Source organism: Corapipo altera, unplaced genomic scaffold (genome assembly GCF_003945725.1).
Source record: "Corapipo altera isolate COAL_440 unplaced genomic scaffold, ASM394572v1 61305, whole genome shotgun sequence".
Lineage (NCBI taxonomy): Eukaryota > Metazoa > Chordata > Aves > Passeriformes > Pipridae > Corapipo > Corapipo altera.
Window position 1 is genome coordinate 2,960,140 of NW_020884909.1, and position 23,358 is coordinate 2,983,497.

Here is a 23,358-nt window from a genome sequence, read left to right on the forward strand (position 1 = left end):
AGCCTGCAGACCTCCTGCCTATGGAGGGGCACACCCAACCACCTCCCTAAGCCCCATGTAATGCCACAGAAGAGATATTCTCGTGGCTTTCCCTGCTGCAAGCCAAATTCTGTTATCAGCACAGACAACTGTGAAATACGGCTTGCCAATGAAAAAAAGCAGAAAAAAAACTATGCAGGCTTCTACCAGTCCAAAAAAATGAAACAGGCTTCAAGGAAACACCTTAAGTACATTCATTCTATCACTTCAGAAGCAAGTCCTGAGCAGAGCTCCAAATCATGTGGTGTTATAACTGGCTGAAAACTCTCAACGTTAATTTTCACAAAATAAGGACAAACTGCAAACTTCTCAGCCTCCAAACTGGCTTGGTAGTCATAGAGATGGCAGACCACAGATGTGACCAGATACAATACTTCATTATTTCAACAAAATTATTTCCAGGAGTGGTAAACAGAACACATTAGGGATGGTACAGGCTGCAGAGAAGGTCCTCTAAAGGTCAAATCCAGCTCAGGGCAAGATGGATCCTGGTAAAGAGGCAGAAAGTAAGGCCTTGCTCTTAGGATTGGATTTTCATTGCACTAGGAATATTACGCCCTAGATAATATGCAGCTTTTAGGTGTTTCAAAACATAAACTCAGACAGTAAAATACATTGGGGGGCAAAAAAAAAAATAAAAATCAACAGACAGACTGAAAACCAAATGCCATGGTCACATCCAGCCACATACTGGCAATGGCAAGCACTGGTGTGAGCATACAAGGAATGGCATTATGCCATTAAAAAAGCATGTAGCTAAATAGAAGTTGAAAGAATAAGCTGTGACCAAGGAGGACCCTGTCCAGAATTCCTTGTACTTGAGCAAGTGACCTTAAATTTAGTGGAAATTCAAGTAACAGGAAAAAGCAGGGCTGGACATTTTAATCAAATGACCATTATTAACAGCAGAAGTGTTTTTGAAAGCTGTTTATGTAAGCATGCATCTGGGAGACTGCTGGTTCAAACGTAAACAAAAGACACTTATATCAGAACCATTCTGAGTCCCCTAAACAAGCAGGTAGAGCCAACCCAGCAGTATCCTCCTACTTGGAACATATCACAGCACCAGCTGTACAGTTGGAAGAGCTTTCCCCGTGAAACTGGCATGGTCATGGTGAAGCTGAAGCAAAATGGCAGGCAGAGCTTCCCAAGACTGAAGCTCCCTGGCTGTACTGTACTTGTGTTTGCCCCTCCTTACACAGAAAGGCTGACAAGAAGTGAAAAAGCTACCCCTCCCTTGGGTGTGAAGACTCATCCTGCCAGATATACCTTCCTCTCACTTGCCACAAATTTGGGGAACCTGACTCACACCTGACATATTCTAAAGTTTAACAAGATATCAAGCCTGCAGTGAGCAGATCATAGTGGCTCTTGCTTTTCCTGTCTTCAGGAAGACCTGTCACTTCCAGACTAAGTGCCAAGTCCTAATGCTCCTCATCTAGCACACTACAGCAGAAGCCGGCTCCAGAACAGAGTCAAACCAATCCCAAAAATGCTAAAGATTAACAACAATAAGCAAATTATTATAGTGCAACTAGTTTAACCAGAACAACTCTTTATGTCCACTGAAATAATGTAGATGTAGGTATATTTTCAATCTCCCATGATTGCTTCCTACATTTCAGTTTAGCTGGTCACTGCAAAGTTACCCTTATGGATAGTAATTTGGGTTTTGAGTCTCAAGTCCAACAGAAAGGAAGAAACCCTCAAGCTTTAGCACTAAAAGAAAAGATTATGGTTTCTCTGCCTAGTTTAGGGCAACCTTTGCAACCACTCAAACCCTTCACTAATATAAAACAGACTGTTGAGCAACACCACTTTGAAATAGTTGAAGAACTTTTTGAGTCTTTGGGAAAGACTGAAAACCAGATGCTTAATAGATAAGGATTGTCCAAATTGACATAATGGCTTGGCTGGATATCATGTCTTATATCCTAAGTGCGATGTTACATTGCTGTTCACATCAGGATGCTCCCAACAGACCCTGCCTTGGTAGTCTCAGGAGCTCACCCTTCAGGTTGGTTTTCTTCTGGACTGTCAATATAATAACCATTCCTTCCCTTCAGTACTGACATAACTTGCAAGCTGAAAACACACGTTGGAGTATTTGCACCACTGTGTCTCACACAGAGGACTGGAACATTACTACAAGACACAGAGAAGAGCAGTGCCTCATGGTACTTTAGGAACCTGGTTCTGCGTACCAGGTTCTGCATTATTTCTATGGATACACTGGTAAAATTCTTTGCACTTTCTTAAGGCAGAAGCAGAGATAACATAAAAAAGAAGGAAAGCGACCAAGCATGTAAAGACACTTGTGGTCTTGAAGGGCTATTTCATTGTCTTGATTTGTGTTCCCTGGTTTTACAGCACACTTTTCTTTACCTGCTAGGCAGTGGGCACATGAACAAAGCAGGTTAATAATATATGCGATGGCTGCTGACCATGTTGTCACACAGTTGTGCCTTTGCTGTAACAAAAGTTGTTGGGACAAAGAACTTTGATGTCCACATCTTGTCTCAAGTGGCAAAGCACTTTTTTTTCCCCTACTGTTCTGAAATAGCACTTTTGGTGGGTAGGCAGCAGCTGCTGCTTTCCGAAGGAGCTGGCTGGCACAAGCCAGAACAAGCACTCAGACTTCAGATATTGCTATCTTTGCAGTAAGCTTTGTCCCATCAGCAAATCTCCTTCTGGCACATGTGTATGCTCAGTCAGCCTCAGATAGGGTCCAGTTATGTTTCAGCCGCACTTATTAAAATAGATTGAGAAGCACAAGGAAAGGACCTCCTGAGAGGTCACACAAACCTTCTGACACAAACCTCTAGCAAAAATACATCCAAATACTAACTCAGATCATATTTGCCTCTAAAAAGGTATGTTCAGAAGAACAGAAAGGTTCAGGGAGGGGACGATACCCACCACAAAACTCACAGCAAAAGGTCTTATTTAAAATTCCTTAAAAGAGTCTTTTATTGCACCATCCTTAAAACTAAAGCTAAATTAGAAAGGGAAGGAAACTCTGGCTGTTTCCAGAGGATGTGTGTCACAGAACAGGCTGAATCTCCTCCACATATAGCACATAAGAATCCTGCCAGATCAGCATAAAAAAAAAAAAAAAGCTAGGGCAAGATCTTCAGCTAACAGATGAGCTACATTCCACTAAATTTTCAGAGCTACACCATTTTTTCATCAGCTGAGGATTTGATGCCACACAGGCCTAAGCAATACACGGTTTTTATAAACTCAGTTAATTATTAACACTTGGTAAATACATAAGGATGTGCACTTTTTAATTCTGCAGCTGTTGCAATTAATTTCAAAGGATTTCCCCACAATTTTGGAAACAAAACATATGCAAAGTATAAGCATAAAAACTGTAAAGTGAACTAAAAATGTATCTGAAACAAGACCCAACCAGTACTCAATACAACACAGCAGAACAAAAAAACCCCCTAGGGTTGGAAGTAAAGAATATTGCAGTTTGCTGAAGCTGCAAAAAAATTCAGCAACAGGTGGTAGAATAAGCCAGGATCCTGGTATTAACACTCGCTCATCTAATGACTAAAAATATTTAAATAGAACAGCATCTGTTTCCCACGAAAAAGGCTGCCCACAAAAATTGAACTGACATGGATTTTCAAAAAAATTCAGTCAAGCAGTGCTCTTGCCTGTCTAAAAATAAATTTGATTCAGCATCAACATTTCAAAGCCATCACCTTTCATTGCATCCTGACTGCACTGAAAACTGCCACATCCCACTGTGATTCAGGATTCCTTAGAAGCTGTTTATTTACTTAGATCACAGGAATGCTGTAAAAATTAAGTAATAAGAGTTTGTAACGCATGCTGAAGATAAAATGTATTATTACTAGAGATGGCTCCAAAGCTGAATATTAACTTGAAAGATATGGGAGGTCAGATCCAGATTACACACTCTGGCCTCAATACCAATCAGACACAGAAGTGGATAGGGCTTTTTCCAAATGGGGCAATTTCATAATCACCACTCTCATGAGAGCTCAGGCCCATGGAAATCCCCCGAGAAAGCTGAACTTTTCACCAGATAACAGTGTCACAAATTTCCTAGGGGACTACGAACACCAAGCTCCATGTGAAAAGTCTGTACCCTGCTGTCTCAACCAACTTCAGACTGTAGCTTAAATAAACCAATTGCAATCTTCCACAAATCAGGCAATTTATTGAGAATTCTGAGATTAGAAATTAATGAGAACAAATCTAGAAATTTTGTCAGAGTGGAAAACATAGAAAAATGCAAATTTAAGTTAATCCAGTTTAAGTTTCGGCAACATAATCCTGGTATTAGCAAGTTGTACCAACAAGGCTGCATACAAAAAGAGGGAGATAATAGCAAAATGTGAAAGGTGTAATTGTTCACGTAACACTCTCCATTTTATTTGCTGGTTTAAAATAAAAGTCAGTGTTAAGACTAAAAAGTCAGCTAAAGACTAAAGAAAGCACCCAGAACTTTTTAATACTGTCCTGCTTCTGCAGCACATACTAATATTAATTACTGACAAGCACAGTAAGCAATTCTTGCTTTCTTTATCGTTGTGTCTTTATCTAAGGCAAATTAACGGCAAGATAAAGATGGTGCCTTTAAAGTAGGGCAATTTGGTTTCTGTTGGAATAGCTCTGTTGCTAATTGTAGTTACAGGCACTGTTAACTTCCTTACATGAAGTCAAGCTATTAGCTGGCACCGTCAGGTTAGCCAGTCCTAAAGTAACCTACTGTCAGTGCAGGCTTATGCTGACAAACTTGCTATTCCACTTGTGTGTTTTTAACAGGGTTCACACAATATTCTGTGATAGGATTCTCAGAAATGTTTTTCTCAAGCTCGTGTCACCTAGTAAAGTGCAAACACTACAGCAAGGCCAGATTTAACATAACACTGCATGGCTTTTTTTAATTCCCTATTCAAAGAGATTGCAGTCTTGCCCTTTCACATCCATGCACACCGACCTAGAATCCAAGCTGGCATAATTCTAAACTTCTCACTTCAAAAGTGTCTCAGCAGCAAGGACTTTAAGACCAAAAGCAAGCACCAAAGCCCAGTTCTACAGAATCAGAAGACGGCAATACACATTATCTAATCATACATTCACCCATCTCAACCTCTAAGTCATGTAGTAAAAACTGTTCATGAACAATCCCCTGTGAAACAAGTATGATTCTCCTGGGAACAGATCTAATGCTACAGCAGACCTTTGTACCTTAACCTCTACCAAGATCACTTTATTAGTTTAATCTTGTCTTTGGCTTCAGAATATTAAGGAAAGCAGAAGTAGGCTCTGTTGAAAATGGTGACAGCATATGCAGTTATATTATAGTTATACTATGATATTTTCTGAATTATGCCAATATCGTTCCACCTCATTAATAAAAGCTACATACCTAACTGCCCAACAAAACCCTGGGACTAACACTGCCATTAGAAGTCTTTTCTACCTTTGCATATTTCTTGACTGTCAGCCTCCCAGTTTCAGTTTAGGATAAAATCAAAAGAAAAAAAATGGACCCATTGGATTCACACAGACTTTGTCCACTACATGTAGTAAGAGACATAAAGTGTCCTTCCTACCTGCCCCTGTGAGTCAAGATCTCTGTACTGATACCACAGGGCAGCATTTTTGGCAACATTTTTACACACACCCCCTGGCCTGAAGGAAAGGAAAGGATGTGTATGCCACTGTGGAGCACAGTATCAGAGAACACAGCTGTATATTTATGTACAACAACAGGAATGCCACCCTGCCACAGTTGGTGTTTGCAGGTGTTTCCAGGGGTGAAGGCCACTTGAACATATGGTTTGCTAGTCCTCATTCTAGCCTGGGTGGTTTTTGCTAGGATTCTTCCCAAGGGAAGCCAGGGAGGAAACCAGTTCAATTAGGGAGGCGTAGGCAGGTATAAGACTCAATCTAAATGTTTAGCTTGAGGGTGTGGGGTCAATTTTGTTAGGGACACGACACTGAGGAGGGAGTTAGCCATCACCTTAATGTCACCCAGTAGACAATGTACAACATCCTGTTTCCCTGAACACCCTGTAATCATACAGTAGGACACAGCCACCAGAAAGCCTCCTCCAAGGCTGCTCTTTAGCCCAAGCCCTCCATCATTCTTTACCTGTTAAATGAAAGAAGCACTAATAGCACTGACCAGACAGGCTGCAAACTCCTTCCGTCTCAGCATCGATCTGTGCAGCAAGGTGCAACATAAGAAGAGATTGCCACCCAGTTTTGTTTCTCCTCTGCCATGAGCAATACTAATCCAGCAAACAACTTGAGACAGGCAGGGCACGTGTGGAACAATAATCTGAGATCTGATGCAATTTCTTAGGCGATGTTTGTTTCCTTCTGCCTATTTCATTGCTTCATTTTTGTTTGGTTGGGTTGCTTTCCAGAAAAATAGAAACATTTCCTTTGGGATCACTGAAAACTGAGAGTAATGAAGTAAATACCAGCCAGACTGGCTTATATGTGCAACTGTTAGCAACAACCAAAGAAGGTGGCTTTAATTATATCTGTTGATTTATTACCCCGTGGCACTGCAGAACAAAGTATTTGAGAGCCCTGTAGAGGGAATGAAGAAATAAAGAAAGTGTGCCTCAGAGTCAACAGCAAGCCGTACCTCCACCTTTCAAAACAGAACAAAAGCTTATTTCTTGCAAACACTTTATCTGCTAAAGTGGTACTGAGGCCAGTTGCAAATGCAGTGCCTGCAAGCAGTGACCCAAATCTACTGCAGCTGGCAATCCCAGTAGCCATGTCGTGCTCTTGGAAGTGCTGTCACTAAGGTCTTTGACTCTCTGTTCTGATTTGCACTCTGCCCTTATCATGAGTGTGGAAGACCTTGGTGATATTACTGGACAGAGATGTAACAAGTGCTGGGACGGAGAGGGCACCTGGCACCTGCCTGCAAAATTGATTATGTTAAGGTATGTGTGTGCCTGCACGTAGATTTCACTGCTCAGGTCTTGCTGAAAGCGGCCATTTAACTGTGCTGAACTCCTTCACACCACCGGTTAGTACTTCATCCTGGCCACAAAAGGTGCTACGTTAAGCAACAGTGGACTGTTCCTTACTGATAACACCTTCCCCCTCTCTCCATGAGAGAGCTCTTCCATGCTGAGCCCCCTCAAACTCCTGCACAAACAGCCCTGTTATGAAGGATTACCTCACACTGCATCGAGAAGTGCCTGAGACACAAACCATGTTGGCATGAGAACAAAAAAATCTTAGTGACCTACCTTGTCTCTAACGAAGACAAGACATTCACTTTCACATACTTGTGCAAGCAACCTGCCACATAAAATAAATCTCCCTTCCCCAGAGTTCAGTGCATGCCTAATTTCAGATCAGACGACTCTAAGAGTCACACCTTGAACATTAGTTTGTGAGGGCTGTTTGAAAGAAGCTTCAGGTGAAAGGACTTTTGCAAATGCTCTCTGAACCGATTCAGACATCAGAAGCCGACTTTTGCAAATGCTCTCTGAACCGATTCAGACATCGGAAGCCAAACACAGACATGCATGTTCTGTATGACCAGCATTAGAAAAAATATCTATACCACAGCTCCAGTTTATATACCAGCAATAGAAGATCACCTCCTGGAAACCTATTTCAAAATCATCAGGCACTAGTGAGAGCAGTGTGTGAGGGGATGAGGGAGCTGCAGACACTCCAACAGAGCCCACACCACACAGCAGGGAGCACACAGTCCCTTCCACAGGGGAAGCTGCAAAGTTGCACCCCTGAGCACCACCGATTGACACAGCTTCAGGTCCAGGCCAGAGCTACAACACAGAGGGTATTACAATGTTTTCAGTTAGCCTCATCACGTAATTAGCCCTCCTGCTAATTGGGGAAACAGCTTTATAAAGATGGTACTTTGAGGTTTGGGGGTGTTCTTACAGCCGACATCCACTCTAACTGTGTTCTTAGGTTCCCAGTCACTAGAGCAAACGCCCCAGAGTGGAGAGGATTTGCATCTCTCACACTACACTGTCAACAGCAACTGAAGGGCTGACCTTTATTGCACATGAATCTAAGCAATACTAAGTATAAATACATAAATACTTCTAAGATTAGAGGATGCTGTTACATGCATTCTGTCAGAGAACAAATCACACAGCAGGAAAGGGCAGCAGGGACCCACAAGTTGGAGGCTTTGTAGATGGCCATAAGAAGGACAAACAGGCTTTGTTGTCCACAAGCCTTACCAACAACGGCCATTCTGTCATTCTAATGACACAGAGGTTTGATTTTCTGATTACACATTTGAAATATTTTATTCTAGAATTATGATCTGTGATGACTGGGTCTGAGTATTGTTTTTGCAATTCAGTCAGCTAATCTTTACAGTACAGAGAAACATGAGCCTTCTGACTTTCCACTTGTACAATACTCTGTGTGCAAAACTCTACTTGGAATCACTACTCTCCCTCAAACCTTACCAGCAAGGAGATCTTCAGCTTATGGCTCTGCTAGTTTCCCTCTAAATGTCCATGTCTGATGTTCACTCTATGTTTCAATACAAAACACCAGTACCTACTCTTTTTGGAAGAGTTACCTTGCAGATGCTGCTACAAGCACAAAGTATAAATTCCACTAACAGCAGTATCTGTCATTCTGATGGAGGGAGCTTGTTCCCACAAGAGGACCAAATCAAACCAAGCGTTTGATGACCTCCATGAAAACAGCATCAAGCTTCCCCTCAGCAAATAACCATCTTAGCTCATTTTGGCTGTGCTTGTTACATATCCATCTCCATGGAAAGGGTTCACTTTGCAGGCTCTCCCCCCTAATGCTGCTGCAGATCTCGGTAAAAGCGTGAGGATGCCACTCGCCAGGTCCCCCGAGGAAAAAGAGAGAAGGCCTGGTGACATGGTATACATTCAACACGTATCTGCCAACCACTAGCAATACAGATTATTTCAAAGCAACCTGCAATGTATGTACTGAGCAACACGGGAAAGGATGTAACAACGCCATCTCTTCTTTAGGCATGCTCAGCACACATCAGACTATATGGAACTATTCACATCACATCAAGTCAAATGTTTTTCTTCCTGCAGCCTGCCTGAGACATGCTCAAATGAAAAGAGCTGGGAAGAACAAGAGGCATAAAACCAAGGACAATTTTCACACAAAGCACTAAAATAGTACCCACACTCAAAGAGCTCCATATGCCTGGATAAATGCTGTAGAGGAAGACAGTCAATGGCTGTTCTCCCTGCTCTATTTTCCTGCTGTATTTCCTTCTAAACCATTACTTTCCATCATTTCCACAAGACTTGTGCAGCACTAACACAGCAGCCAATATAAATAACCTTTCAGAAAAAAATATCCCAAAAAACTTTTACAAATTGCCATATCAGAGAGTCCTGGCGACAACAAGCAACCAGCAGCCTGCCACATTTCCCAAGACTGGGCAGAGCTCTTTCATGTCCCAGGTGTGCTGCAAACTTCCCATGAGATCTCATACTGGTCATTCATTCATTGCACAGTACAGGAAGGAACACCAGATCTTCTCACACAACATAAAAATGGGAGGATTCTAATTTTTCATGGTAAATAGGGCTGTGCAAAACAAAAAGTTTTCTTCTGTACTTTGCCATTCAAAATCCTGCCAGACAATAGAAGAGAATGAACTATACTACACCAAACGGTCATACAGAAACAAAAAAAAAACCCCTCCAAAACAAAACACGAGAAATGGATACTTCTTTGTCAGATAATAACCAGCTTCAAGTTTGTAAACTGGAGGCCAACATCATATGTATTCTTACAGCACACTTCCCTCTGGAGCTCAGGGGTTAGGACACTAAACTGCAGCTACATTGTGTGCACTGCCTGACAAAATATCAACATAACTTTCCAGAAAGAAACACTACTTGTTCTCCTTGAGAAAGCCAGCATTTTGACTAACTTCAGTGTGTTGAGGATTTTAATTTCACATCCAGAACAGTTGCTGTTCTTGGCATTGCACACCATCCCTTTTCACTTCCACCAAATAAGCTAAGGAGCATACAAAGCTCTGACACAGGAGAAGCTTAAGGTACTTCTATAGGATTGGAAAGGGTTTGATGAGCTGTAAAAGTTGTAATCACGCACATTCCCCTTACGGTACCTTTCTGAAATTTACACACATGCAGAATTAACCACACCAGAAATGCCAGATGTAGGTGGTTCTTTTTTGCCATTCTGTTACCTAAGCCAGAGGAGTTTCCCAACTTGCGTAGTTTTCCCAGGACCTTCTGGACATCCTTTATACTTGTGTCCTGTTGGCTGTACAACAGTAACCTCTTGGCATCTGAGAACAGGCGGGAGACACTGGGGATGGGAAAACAGAAGAAACACACAGCAGTCATCAGCTCTGTGAGCCAGCATCCACAGACAGAGTTTTACATACCAATTCCAAACTTTAGTCTTCTTCAGTTATACCACTCCAGCACAAAAAACCCTGTCTCCACTGGGACAATCCAAGGAGCCTAATAAAAGATGTCTGCTAAAGGAAGGTCAAACTAAGTTACATTGGGAACATCCATGCATTTTAAAGCATTTTTAAGACTGGGACAGAGAGGGACTCCTGCTGCCTGCAAACTACTTCTCCTCAGAAGCACAATAATTTAAGTATGTCCTTGCTCCTTTCAAATGTTTCTCCAGGTTGCAGATACATTATACTCTGCATCAAGCCTAACTCACCTGACACTATTAATGTAGCAAGTAAGACAAGGTATAGGGAAGCTGGCCATAAACTGTTTCACATTAGCCAGTAATAAATGACAAATGCCAGGGAGTATCCCCCAGACCTGTTCTTCAACTGCCTCTTACTCTGCATTGTTCAGAGGTTCATTAATCAGCCAAAAGAGACGCTCTGAAAAAAAGAACATCTTAAAAAGCCATACCTTTTTTTGGGCCAAATTCTGAGTCCAGATAAGCAAATGGACTCAGTTCTCACCAAGGCAGAGCTTTTCATTCACTAAGAGCTTCAACTGCTTGGACTTGAAGATACTGCACACCTACCAGCTGTCTGCTAGTCCCTCTGAACTTGGTAGCTGAAGAATTTGGTACTTCAGTGGTGGTAGAAACTGCAAAGCCCTTGATATTGTACGGTTTTACAACTAGTTGGTGACTTCCAAATATCCCTTTTCATTATGTTCCCCCCAAGAACAGTGTTGAGGCAAAAGCAGAGAGACTCACATGGAGGCATTGAAGTTTCCAACAATACCAGGGGATTCCCCAGGAGTTGGGTAGCGGAAACAAGGGTTGTTGGCATTGCAGATGATCCCCTGTATCCATGGCAAGGTGCCTGCTGAAGGCATAGCTTTATTTGGAAAATGACCTAGAACAGAAGCAGGGGAGTTAGGAAGCAAACACACAATACAAGCCTCTACTACACACCATTGAATTTGAAGGGCAGTGTTAACTCTGTGCTGGTTATTGTCCCAAAGTGCTCATGAGAGAGCAGAGCAGCCAACACTAAGAAGGGCTGAGCTCATGTTAGGTTCTCCACACTTCTCTAACCTCCTCAGTTGAAAAACAAAACCTTGTTAAACCTGTAGGAGAAGCTCTTTGCTGCTCTCAGCTGTGCAGCATTGTTTTTGGCCATGCTGATGGGAATAAAGTACTTCTTGCTGATTAATGCCTAACAAGAGGCAACTTCAAAGACTGGCAGTGGTGAGCTCATGTATGAATACATGCTTCCAAACCAGCCATGCTGCTCTGGATTTACAGCCTTAACTAACACAAGGATTTGGTTTGAGGCCACAGGGACAGCCCTGGCCAGGGTCTAGGTTCTGAAGATCCACAGTATTTCTATTCAGTACTTTTGGTTTTCAAAATCTGCTCACTGCAATTACACACACAGTAAAGACCAAAGGGTGGGTGCCTACACTGTTTCCCTGAGATAAGCATGTCCCATATTGGCTTGACTCTCAAATAGTCTTAAAACTTTTAGAGTCTCTAAAACGTTTAGCTACCTGCCTGCCATATTTCAAATCTTTTTGCTCAGCTCTGAATCTTTCTACTACAGAACTACTGAAGTCAGAGTTTACAGCCTGTTTAAGCACAAAGCAGTAATATCCCACTCATGGCAGATCTCCACCAGTATGTGGCTCAGGTACCTGCAAGTCCCTCACCCACCAGTGAAGGGGAAGAAAGGCTTCCCTTGTATAATCCTGCACCTTAGATGAGCTGTCCAGCTACTTTCTGCCATGAGCTCCCTTCCTCACCCCCACACTAGGGAGGGAAGCCTGGAGGAAGGTTATCCCCTTCTTCAGTATCTCAAAGCTCAAGACTTTGATGATGAGATGCACATTCTCCTCTCTGGTGCCCATCTCGTCCTCCCAGCGTGCCTTGATCACTCAGGGGGCTGGCTCCCTACCTCCCCAGCCTCAATGGAGGTACCAAAGCCCCAGGAGGAAGAAATATCAAAGCTGCTGCATTACAGCAAGGTTGGTTAATGTACATGGCTGAAGGAAGACGGGAGTATTATCAGCCCTCCTGGGAGAAAGCCAAGGACTCTGTCCAGGAGAAAGGTGGAAGAATCAAAAGTTCATTTTTTCCAGTACCCAGAGAGTTCTTGTTCCTAATTCTCTGTTTAAAACAGAAGAGCTGTTTATCTGAGCTCTCTGGCTTTAGTTTCGTTTTGCTTTTTTGTTCTTCTTGGCTGAGGGGCTTGGGAGGTGGGAGGGACAAAAAAAGTGCTAAGACTTTCAGATCCTTTTTTGTAAAATTTCCCAGAGAATCACCTTCTCTCTCCTCCATGCCTTTCATTTTACCTGGTTAGGAACTCCAAGAAACTATTAAGAGTAATATTGAAAGAAATGGTGCATAAGAGTTTATGGTAACTTCTAACACATAGTGATGCATGTGACAGCAGTTTCTCCAAGAGTAAAGCAGGAATCTGCCAGTTTTAAATCAGATGAATTACACAGAAAACAGAGTGCAACAGCACACCATTTTCAATTACATTGCTTCAAACATCTAGCTTTTCAGTAGAGATTAAAGTCCCTTGTCAGTTTACCTCCCCCTGCCCCCAGTAAAGTGCATTTTGAATATCTTAAGGGGTCACAGGAACAGAAAAGCTGACAGAAAAGTCAGCAATCTGGCTCAATAGCAATCTAAGAGATCTTCTCTGACTGATCTGGTGAAAGCCACACAACTATCACTTCAAAGTTAGCAAAATTTTCCCCAATGTTTTCACAGAAAACTTCCTCACACTAAGCCAAGTTGCCAGAAATAAGAAATCCTGAGAAGATAACAAGTCCAATCCTTGGTTCTTCTCAAACGGGAAAAGAGAACTGAAAATTTTGCTTGTTTGTTGGAAAAGACTACCATTAAAATACTGAGGCTATCTGGAGGCTACAAAGCACTTGCATGCAGCTCTGTTACTGATATCACCAGGCATTACCTCAAGTGATTTCATAACAGCATACAGCACTGCTACTACAGATAACAATCTTACTTCCCTTAAGGCATCCACAGAGTTGCCAAAGAGTTTGCCATAAACCCAAAGCTTCTTTCTATCTCTGCTCACAGTTCAGCAAAAATTGTTTTATTTACAACAACACATCCACATTTGTCAGCATGAGTGAATGTTCAGTGAAACCAATCCAGATGCCAAAAACGTAAGTTAGAAACCTATTCACAGAACCTTTTAGAAAAGTGAAGAGGAGTTAATCATAAAAGTTAATTAAAAAGTTACGAGATGTCCTATACTCTACAATTCCTGGGGACACTAAGAAAGCAGACAAAGCAATAACACTCAGCATAAACGAGAAGGAAAAAGGGGTGCAGGTGGAAGACTCAAAATTCTGCTTGTGACACCAGGGTGCCAGAGCAAATGATTTACAAGGAGGCTACAGACTAACAAAATCAATCTAAATAGCTCTGTGAAATTGCAGCTCTTGCTAGGTTTGAGTTTATATACAGCACTGCCACAGTTGAAATGAACTACTATCAGAGTTGCTTGTTTTTTATACCAGCTGAGTAGACTGCTTATTGCTTCTCTTCAGCTTTATGTCTGTATTACAGGTACCTCTCCTAATGTCACTGCAACATTCAGTCAAAAGAGGCAATTCAAATGTAATGTAAAGTATGAGATTTAATTTAGGGAAGGTTCAATTACCCTGCTGAGCACTGAAGAAAGTGATTTAGGCAGTACATGGGACCAGCGGAGACCAAAGTGTAATGGGAAACTGCAAACACTAACACCTCAGCTTTAAAAGGACCCTTACTAGCTTGAACATCTAGCAAACAGCACATAATGCCCTGTTTTAAGAACAAAATGCTTCAGAGTGCCCTTCAGAAACATGTTTTGCTGACCCTTAAACCTTACCTTGCAGCAATCAGGCCAAGGAAAGATAAACAAAGAACTCTTCCAGAGTCAGCTAATTGCAGTATGAAGCTGTCACCAAACACAGTAGAACAAAGCGTGTTCCTAATAAACAAGTCGTGCTTCCTAAATCAAATGCCAACCAAATAAGCCTACAGATTGTCATTTATAAAGAACAAGCATCCTTTGAAAGAAAAGCAGAATTGTGTCCATTTACGGTATAAAGAAAAAAGTAGAACAGTTTTTCCTCAGCAATGTGTGACTGCTGAATCTGCTAAATGCAGAGCTGACACCCTAATGGTTAGATAGAATGGAATTGCACTTGTGCTTTTTATAATACATTAATGCACATTACTGCCTGGAAATGAGATTGCTTTCTCAGAGATCAGAACACTGCATTCTTTCATGCTAAGTCACATACAGATCAACAATAAAAAATAAGATTTGTGTTCTGTGTGGGTTTTACAGATTTGTCACAGTTCTACAGCAAATTCTCAGGTAATTCATTATAAATGGAAAAAATAAGAAACAGCAAGAAAAAGAGCAGCAATGTACAGTCCTGGAGCAACATTAACATGTCAGAAGACACTGCAGTCCTCGAGGGGGAAGCAAAGGAGCTATTAAGACCTCCCTAGGGAATTCTAACTGAAGTAGAGAATCACTGCTCTTTGCATCTTGCCAGCTGCATTATTATTACCTTCTAGCCATGAAACAACAGCCATTCTGGGTGCAGCTGCTGTGTTTGGTACTTACATTCATGCTGCTCGTAGGGCGGATATGAAAGTCTTACAGAGATCAGGATGAAGAAGATAAACAGAGGCCAGGCAACTTCGATCAGCAGCTGGAACTGGAAACAATAAAGACAAAGTATTAAGACATCATATTCAAAATGTAGGTCAGAACAGAGGTTCCAGGACAACCCACTTGTAAGCCAGAATAGTTTTGTAAGCACTGTCTCATTCTGATTTGCCTATGCATTCCAGGATCAAGAAGTTTGTTCCTCCAGCTTCAAACAATAATCTTCTCATTAAAATGTGCCAGTTATTGGACTAAACTAGATATATGCTTAAAGGGCTATTTTTGGCTTCTTTTTATAGTTCTTTTTGTCCCCTGACTGAAAAACTTTCCAGTGAATCTTCCCAGCAATGAGCTGAATTCTTTGCCTCATAATTTTGAGGTAGTGGGAGGTACTTATATCCCCTTCTCATAATAAACCACCAGGCTTCTACTCTAACACATCAGGCATGGAAACTGTGCTGATGCACAGCTATGCCAAATCTTTCAGTGCTGCAGAATTATATTGGTATCAGGAAAGAAAAACTATTAAGCTTAAGCTCATATCTAGTTATTGTTTTGTCCCAATGTACCTCTGTTGCCCAAGGTAGGCACCCACTGGTCCAGGTTATCTACAGACAGGCAGGGAGTGTCAGGTAAATAAAGAAATAACTCAGTAATTTAGAGGAACTGGACAAGAAAAAGAAAGGTCTGATATTAAGTGCATAGCATTTTTTAAACAGAGAATTGAAGTGCAGAAAAATTCACTGATTTGTGTCACATCCCACAGAACCACGTGGACAAAGCAACTCTTCGGCCTAGAGCTTGAGGCATCCCAGACTTGAGCTTCCCCAAGCCACACCCCTCTTTTCCCACTCCAGAAAAAGACTTCCCAAACATGGATTTTTGGAAAGCCATGAGACAAGGAAAAACCAAAAGCTTTTTATGCTGCCATTTCTTATACTTTTCAGTCACTGGATGTAGGAAAACAGAGTGTTTTCTTGGTCAAGTAAAGAAAATCCTTTTCCTTTTCTTTCCTGGAAAACTCAGTCTTTTCTAATAAGAGGTCTACATCATTCTCCTTAAGAGCCAGACCTGCACCCCAGTAGGAGACAGAATACCCCACACAAACATGTTTTCCCACATTCCATCATTAACAGCTAAAATTGGACTCTTGGCACTCAGCACAAGGCACTCCATGCAAACATTGAGGTGAGGCTTCTAGGTGACTACTGTACATCAAAATAAGCTCACATTGTAAAAACAGAGCATTCAAACAAAGGCCACTTGATCCAGCAGAGGAAACTATGTAGGATGGCTTTTCACAGATACCCTTGATGGCTAACATCAAACCAAACAGCAACCCTATCTGAAAGGCAAAAATTGAGCATCAGAGTCTCCCAGGCACTCCTGATAACAGCGTCAGTCTCTGCAAGATAATTTTCAGATATTGTTACCCACTGGACCTCGAGATTAGCTCAATTGGTTAGAGCATGGTACTAGTAACACAATGTTGCAGATTCTATCCCCGTATGGGCCATTCGCTTAAGGCTTGGACTTGATGATCCCTTTGGGTCATCTGAACTCAAAATATTCTGAGATCTGTTATTTTCATGCACACACTGTATGACTACTGGATAAGAAAGAGACCACACTAACAAAGGTGCCAGGAAGATGTAGTGGCAGCACACACTCAGCCATTAACATGGACAGCCTGCTTTGTTCTGCATTTAACAGTGCTCTGGCCCCCAGAGATCAAAGATGCTCAGAGCTAGGGCACCAACAACTTGCCTACACCTTCTGTTTTCAGGATCCCCTTACAGCTGCTGCCAGGATGGCACAGCAGGACTTTTCCTCCTCTTGACAGAAGGGTGGCTGTGAAACCAAGACAAGCCCACCAGCATCAATGGCCACGCCCTGGCACAAGTCAGAGCCCTCTGCCGCCCTGGCTGTAGGTGAGCAGTGTGTACCCCAAGCAACTGCCACTACACTGTTTGGGGAAGGGCAGTGTCATCTGGGCTTTTGGGGGCTTCTGGGCGTGACCAATGAAGCCAGAGAGCCTCTCTCAGTCCTGCAACTGCTACAGAACCAGTGAGAAAATACTGCCCTTGTGTTCAAGCCCTGGCTTGCTCAGAGAAGTACCAGCCTCAGCCACACCACACTGGGGTGGGACAGTAGTGTCCAAATGGCTGCTGCTGAAGGGGGAACTGGCCACCTGTACACACAGCTCCTGCTGCCTGCCTGGTTATGGGTAACTACAGAGTCACGAAGGTAACCACATGTGGGCTGCGTGCTCAGGGCTGTGTGCCTCCCCACACACAACATGCCTAACCTGGCAGGCTCAGAGAGGGCAGAGAAAGGAGGGATGCAGCTTGGACTGACCAAGTTGCATCTCTACAGTTGAAGGCTGCTGCATGATGGCAGAGACCAAAGCGCTACTTAATGACAAGGAGCTGGCAACTGCTGCACCAGAGGCTTGCACAAAGCCAAGCTCAGAGTGTCAGCAGCATCTCAGAGACTCCTTGTCCAGCCTTTTGTGCTGTCGAACAAAAACTGAATTATGTTCCTTTGCTTTCAGAGGTCAGCAGGTTCCTTCCTGATCTTGCTATGACAGCACTTTTCATCCACTGTGGCCTTTGCAGATGAGGACACAAAGGTACTAAAGGGGACATATCTCACTGATGTTCACACTAAGTAGATACTGAAAAGCCAAGCCTCCTCACCGACTTTTGTGCTGCAACTACTAGAGAATTCTGGTTAATATTGAAATCAATCTTCAAGCACCCGACCCCTCTGCTATCCCTGCTCCATTGGGAGTTGAAGGAGGAACATCTCGTTTGCACACAGCAGGTGAATTCAGCAGCAACGCTCAGCCAAGAACAAACTGCTCCTTATTTTACCGAGGCTAATCCCTGAAGCACACAAAATTTATACCAGTTGCCTGATGATACAGGATGCCATCAAATATTGAGCTCTACACTGTGTCAACAGGAAATCTGTTGAGCAAGAACTAACTAAGCTATGACCCCATCTACTGCCAACCCCCCTCACCACCTTTATGGTCCAGTTTCAAATGCAGGGAGCTACCAGCAGCTGAACAGTCTTTCCATGCAAGTCTGGGGTGTCCCCTCATTTGCAAAAAAAGCAGGGAGAGAAATGCTTTTAAAACAATGATCTCTGAACACAATTTTTCTTTCCTCTCTCTCCCTCTCCCACCCCCTGTAGACTCCCTCCCCCCACTGCGGTGGTGCTGGAAGTTATCCAGTACAAAGTAACACTTGAACTGCACACGTCAGGCTGAGCTTTGAACCCAGCTTTCGCAACGCAGCCCAAACTCACAGCAGCCAACAAGGGGGTTCAGCGGGAAGCCAAGGCTAGCATGTGGGAAGAAGGGCAAGGACCAAACCACTTCTGGGCTACATCTTCACTAAGTACAAATGGGAGAGAGCCTTCATCAGCACACCCAGCTCAAGGACAACGGTGTCCTAACAGGAAAACAAACAGATGAACAACTGTGCAGACGTGATAATAGCATGGTGAGAAGAGGTGTTCTGCTGCTTTTCTGCAATTTCCTGTTAAGTGGCCTTCCCCTCCTGACATCTTCAGGTAAAGCTCAAATGGGAACTGTTAATGAGAAAACCCCCACAAATACAAGGAATCCCACGAAAATAAGCCACGTCCTAGACCTTCATTGTGAAATTACTAATAGTAGCAGGGTGGAATAGAGTTTCAGGCCCTCTGGGGTACTTGATGGGAAACTGGTACTGAAGCTGCTGGAAGATACCAAGATACAGCTGAGCAGATTCGGAATGGTTAGCCATTCTGATGCGCTTTTGTGGAATCACCAAAGGATACAAATGCATCTCTGCTGCCCAGTAAGCTAGCCTACACCTACCTTGACATGACATCCATGCTAAACTCAGACCTCTTAAAGAAACCTTCAAACCTGATGCAACACTGGGGCTATTTAGCCTGGAGAAAAGGAGGCTCGGGGAGAACTTATCTGCTCTTCACAACTGTGTGAGAGGGGGTTGTAGCAAGATGGAGGTTGTTCTCTTCCAAGAAACTAGCAACAGGACAAGAGGACATAGTCTCAAGCTGTGCTAGGGGTCAGGTTGGACATCAGGAATAATTTTTTCACTGAAAGGGTGGTCATGCACTGTAACGGGCTGCCCAGGGAGGTGGTGAAGTCACTGTCCCTGGAGGAGTTCAAGAAGTGACTGGACATGGCACTTGGTGCTATAGTTTAGTTGGCATGGTGGTATTTGGCCAAAGGCTGAACTTGATGATCTTGGAGGTCTTTCCCAACTTTAATGATTCTGTGATTCTATTATTTTCAGAAGATCCTGACACAAAAAAAAGCCATCATCCTCAGTGTAAAACTCAGCTACTCTGAAATATCCTCCTGGTTTAAGCATTGCTCCAGAAAAAATCCCACAACATCCTAGAGTTCCCCTACATTCTAAAGGCAGCTTTGGAGCAGTCAAGAGTAAGACCTCTAGTAGTAAGGGAGGAAGGATGTTTTTAGCTCCAAGAGCCTAGGTTACATAGGCAATAGCTGAGAAGAGCCAATCTTAAGGGGCTATAGCCAATTTCCAGACTGCTTTCCCCAGCTCATTTGTAACTTTTTTATAAATTAAGAGGCTGTTCACAAGGTCAGGATGCCAGCCCACGCATCCAGAGAGCAGATAACCTCATTCCTTGCTGATGATACAGTCCATGACCTCTCGGGGGGAGGGGAGGGGGGGCCAGTTCTGTCCTGGGAGATCAAGACTTGTGAAGCAAGTCTTTGTCATCACTGTCAGCTCTCTAACCACAGAGGTATACAAGAAAAGTCAAAGATGCCATGAGGCACTTTTGTTTTATCTAAGAATGGACTAATTCCAGTACTAAAATGACCCCACAAAACAAGCCTCAGACACCTGAGCGAAGACTTTTGGGACTGTCACTGTCCCCAGTGGTGAATATGATAGCCTCCCCTCCCTTGTGGCACTGAGTTTCTAAAACAACCCAACCCAACCAGCTGGCAAGCACCCTGGTTCTTGGAGGGTTCAGAAAGCTTATCAGAGAGACCACTTTTCCACTCACCACCTCAGTGCCTCATGTTCCTTTCGTGTTCCCTACTCATGTCTCCTCAAGGTCAGATCTAACATTCTGGATCCTCTGAACAAGCCTATTGCACAGGACATGCTCTTATCCAACACAGCTATTCCCTAAATGCCTATGTCCAACAGCATGTTTTCTCTGGCTTTTAGCTATCTGCAAGACTTACAGCATTCTATGAGGTCTCATTAACATAAAGGTAAAAGAATTTTAAGAACACCATGCTGGATTCACACTCCAGTGCCCTTGTTATTGCAAGGAGAAGCTCTTCTTAGGTATTGCCTATCTGAACAGGTACATTTCCACACAGTTAACAGATGGTGAGGCTAGCACTTAAAACTACTCAGAACACAGCTTAGTAGTAAAATATCAGTTGCCTAGGCTTATCCCCATGCCAATACAAGAACATGCTTCATGCCACTCAATCTATATCTCCTGTTGTAAAGTTACATAACGGGTTTGGGATTCTCTCCCCGGTTAAAAAGTGAGTGGAGAAGCCTGCCATTGTCTCCACCACTTCTGCCATTAGGAAATGGCAGAATTTTGTTGCTGTTGTTGCAGCTTGCAATATTCCAAAGCTTTTAGACTCATCGGTACATCCCCACAGCCTGGGAATGCCTCACCCACAGAGTGGAGCAGCTCACAGCACGGGTTTTCATTTCACATCTTCCTTGCTGCACACAGCAGTCATGCACCCTCTCTGCCTGATCTGACATGACTGGTTCAGTACTCCAACACTCTCCCACACTGGAATTCAGGACAGAAATCTTGAGCTCCTTCAAGCCCTCTGGTTTTTGTACACCCATCACTCTCTTCAGTTTGAACTGGGTCTTTCCAAAGCCAGACCAGTTTGCTCAGCCAGGGACCACCAGAGGAAAGACAGTAAGTAAAATACAGGATGTTTCCCCATTTTGCTTGAAAAGTAAGCTAAAAGGCTACAGTTTAAGGTCTCAAAACACCCTTTGGTTAATACTTACAGTCTGTCTTCTTCTATAAGTGAAGTTCTTCCATAGCAGCAATCCCAGCTGCGTCCAGAAAGCCATCTTCCCTAAGTAAAGCCTAGAAGCTTCCTTTGTGCAGCAGCAGCAGTACACAGCACAGATGTTTGTGGCCAGGCATTAACTAAGGATAGAAAACAAAAACAGGAAAACCGTTGAAAGGGAGTCACAAGAGAAAAGGCAACAAGACAGGGAAAGACAAGAGGCTGCACTCTGTGACCTTGGAGCCCCCACACAGCACTCCCTGCTGCCTTCTTATCCCATGCACTCCAGCCAAATCTCATGGGTCTCAGTAGGCTTAGATCTAGACACACCGTCTCTTACCTCAGAGCTCCAAAGCACCACTCTGCAAGACAATTTTCTTCTCTTCTGCTCCAAGAATTCCAAAAGCAAGAATAGCCCAGAATAAGAATAATACTACTATTTGAAAGCTGATTTAAAGACCTCTCTGAATGAGACAGAATCACACATTTCAATCCTTTTTCTAAATGCTTCTTCCCATATTTACTTTTATAATGGTAAAAACCCCGCTGCCAAATTACCAAAGCCTTTGTTTTGAAGTCCAGCCAACACCACCACTTGTAGGAGAAAGTGTTTTGCATTTAACAAGCAAGGCAGAAATGTTCATTTCCTTGAAGATAATTGACTAAGAATGACCCCAGACTTGTTAATATCTGGATGAAATGAATGGAAAATTGCTGTTGAGTCAGTGTTCGGGTTTTGCGAACACCTGGCCTCCAGCACTACTGAGAATTAGGTGCATTAAACATGCATCTTGTTAGAGTATGAGAGTATAAAGGGTTAAAAAATACATTAATCTCTTTGGTAGCTATTAATAATAGCATGGAATAGGCTTGGGTACACAGCCTTCCAGGAAAACTCAATCATATGGAAAGGTGAGCTTATAGTACATTAGTTAAATGTCATTAAACCTTTCTTTCCAAAATGATTTTGGCATAGTTTAATTTACTTCTGAGTTTAAGACCACTTCAAATTAAGAGCAGTTTAATTCTGAGTAAGTGTTCACATGGGAATTCAGTTAATCCACATTAAATTAATTCTGATTTATGTACCTGAATATACTCTGTTGACAGACTCTGTGTTAACAAGACAACTAGCGGCTGATCCAAAAACACAGCAAGAGAATCATTCCTTCAAACACCTGTTAAACTGGGAACACACATGCTTTTGATTTTGGTGTCCCACATACCAGTACCCTAGCGCTATGATTCAGAGTTGCCTCCCTGACTGCAAACTGCTTTGAGAAGGTTCCCAAAGTTCATAAATGTAATAGGAACGTAACACTTCCTCGGGAAATGCTCTGACCAGTCCTACACTGGAGTTAAGATTATATGTTAAATGGCAATTCTGGATATGAGCTTTGATGAATAATTTGTGATCTTTAATTCTCATCCAAAAGTAAATTCCATTATTACAATGACTTGTGGGATGAAAACTTCCCTTAATAATATAGGCCTGTGTCACAAAAATATTTCCTTAACATGACTAACAAAATAAATTAAACCCATTACACCGAGTTCTACAGATAATTACACTGTAGTATCACAACAAGACAACAGTGCTTCCTAATACCAGCACAGAGAACCAAAGAACAATAACAGATGCCTACAAAACCCTACAAATTGAACCTCATGTCAGCACGCAGGCAGCTGAGTGTACAGTCAGCATGGGCTCATTAACTTCTGCTAGGTGCTGCTGTAACTCACTGACGTGACCTCTACAGATGCTTCTTCACAGAGGGATGCCTAAAACTAATCTGGCAGGAGAACCATCCTTCCCTGCACAGTGCTTGCTGCTGGCTGGAGCACCCTGACAGTAACACGTTCCAGCTGCATGCACATCTGGCTGATAGAATTCTCAGACATGCTTAGAGTGAGGCACCTGACAGGCCACAGCAGGGAAAAAGACCCTGCTCTTTGTGGGGAAAAGACCCTGCTCTTTGTGGGGAAATCTCAAGAGGACAAACCCTGGCTGATGATGACTGCACACATGCTCGTGGACCCAAAGCACACCTTTGCTTACAGGTTTGGAAGGGTTGCAGCACCTCCTCTGCATGTCAGTACTACA

General features: G+C 42.9%; 1 protein-coding gene across 3 annotated transcripts in view; it reads right to left on the bottom strand.

Moving 5' to 3' along the window:
• Nucleotides 1-23,358, bottom strand: part of ABCA1 (ATP binding cassette subfamily A member 1) — a 90,610-nt gene that overhangs the window by 53,912 nt on the left and 13,340 nt on the right. For all 3 annotated transcript variants that reach the window (XM_027653209.1, XM_027653205.1, XM_027653206.1), the window contains exons 2-5: nucleotides 21,250-21,394; nucleotides 15,149-15,242; nucleotides 11,260-11,401; nucleotides 10,268-10,389 (exon numbers count right to left, since the gene is read on the bottom strand). In XM_027653209.1, the coding sequence (XP_027509010.1) occupies nucleotides 10,268-10,389; nucleotides 11,260-11,401; nucleotides 15,149-15,242; nucleotides 21,250-21,315 (424 nt within the window). In that variant the 5' untranslated portion in view covers nucleotides 21,316-21,394. The remainder of the gene's footprint in view (nucleotides 1-10,267; nucleotides 10,390-11,259; nucleotides 11,402-15,148; nucleotides 15,243-21,249; nucleotides 21,395-23,358) is intronic.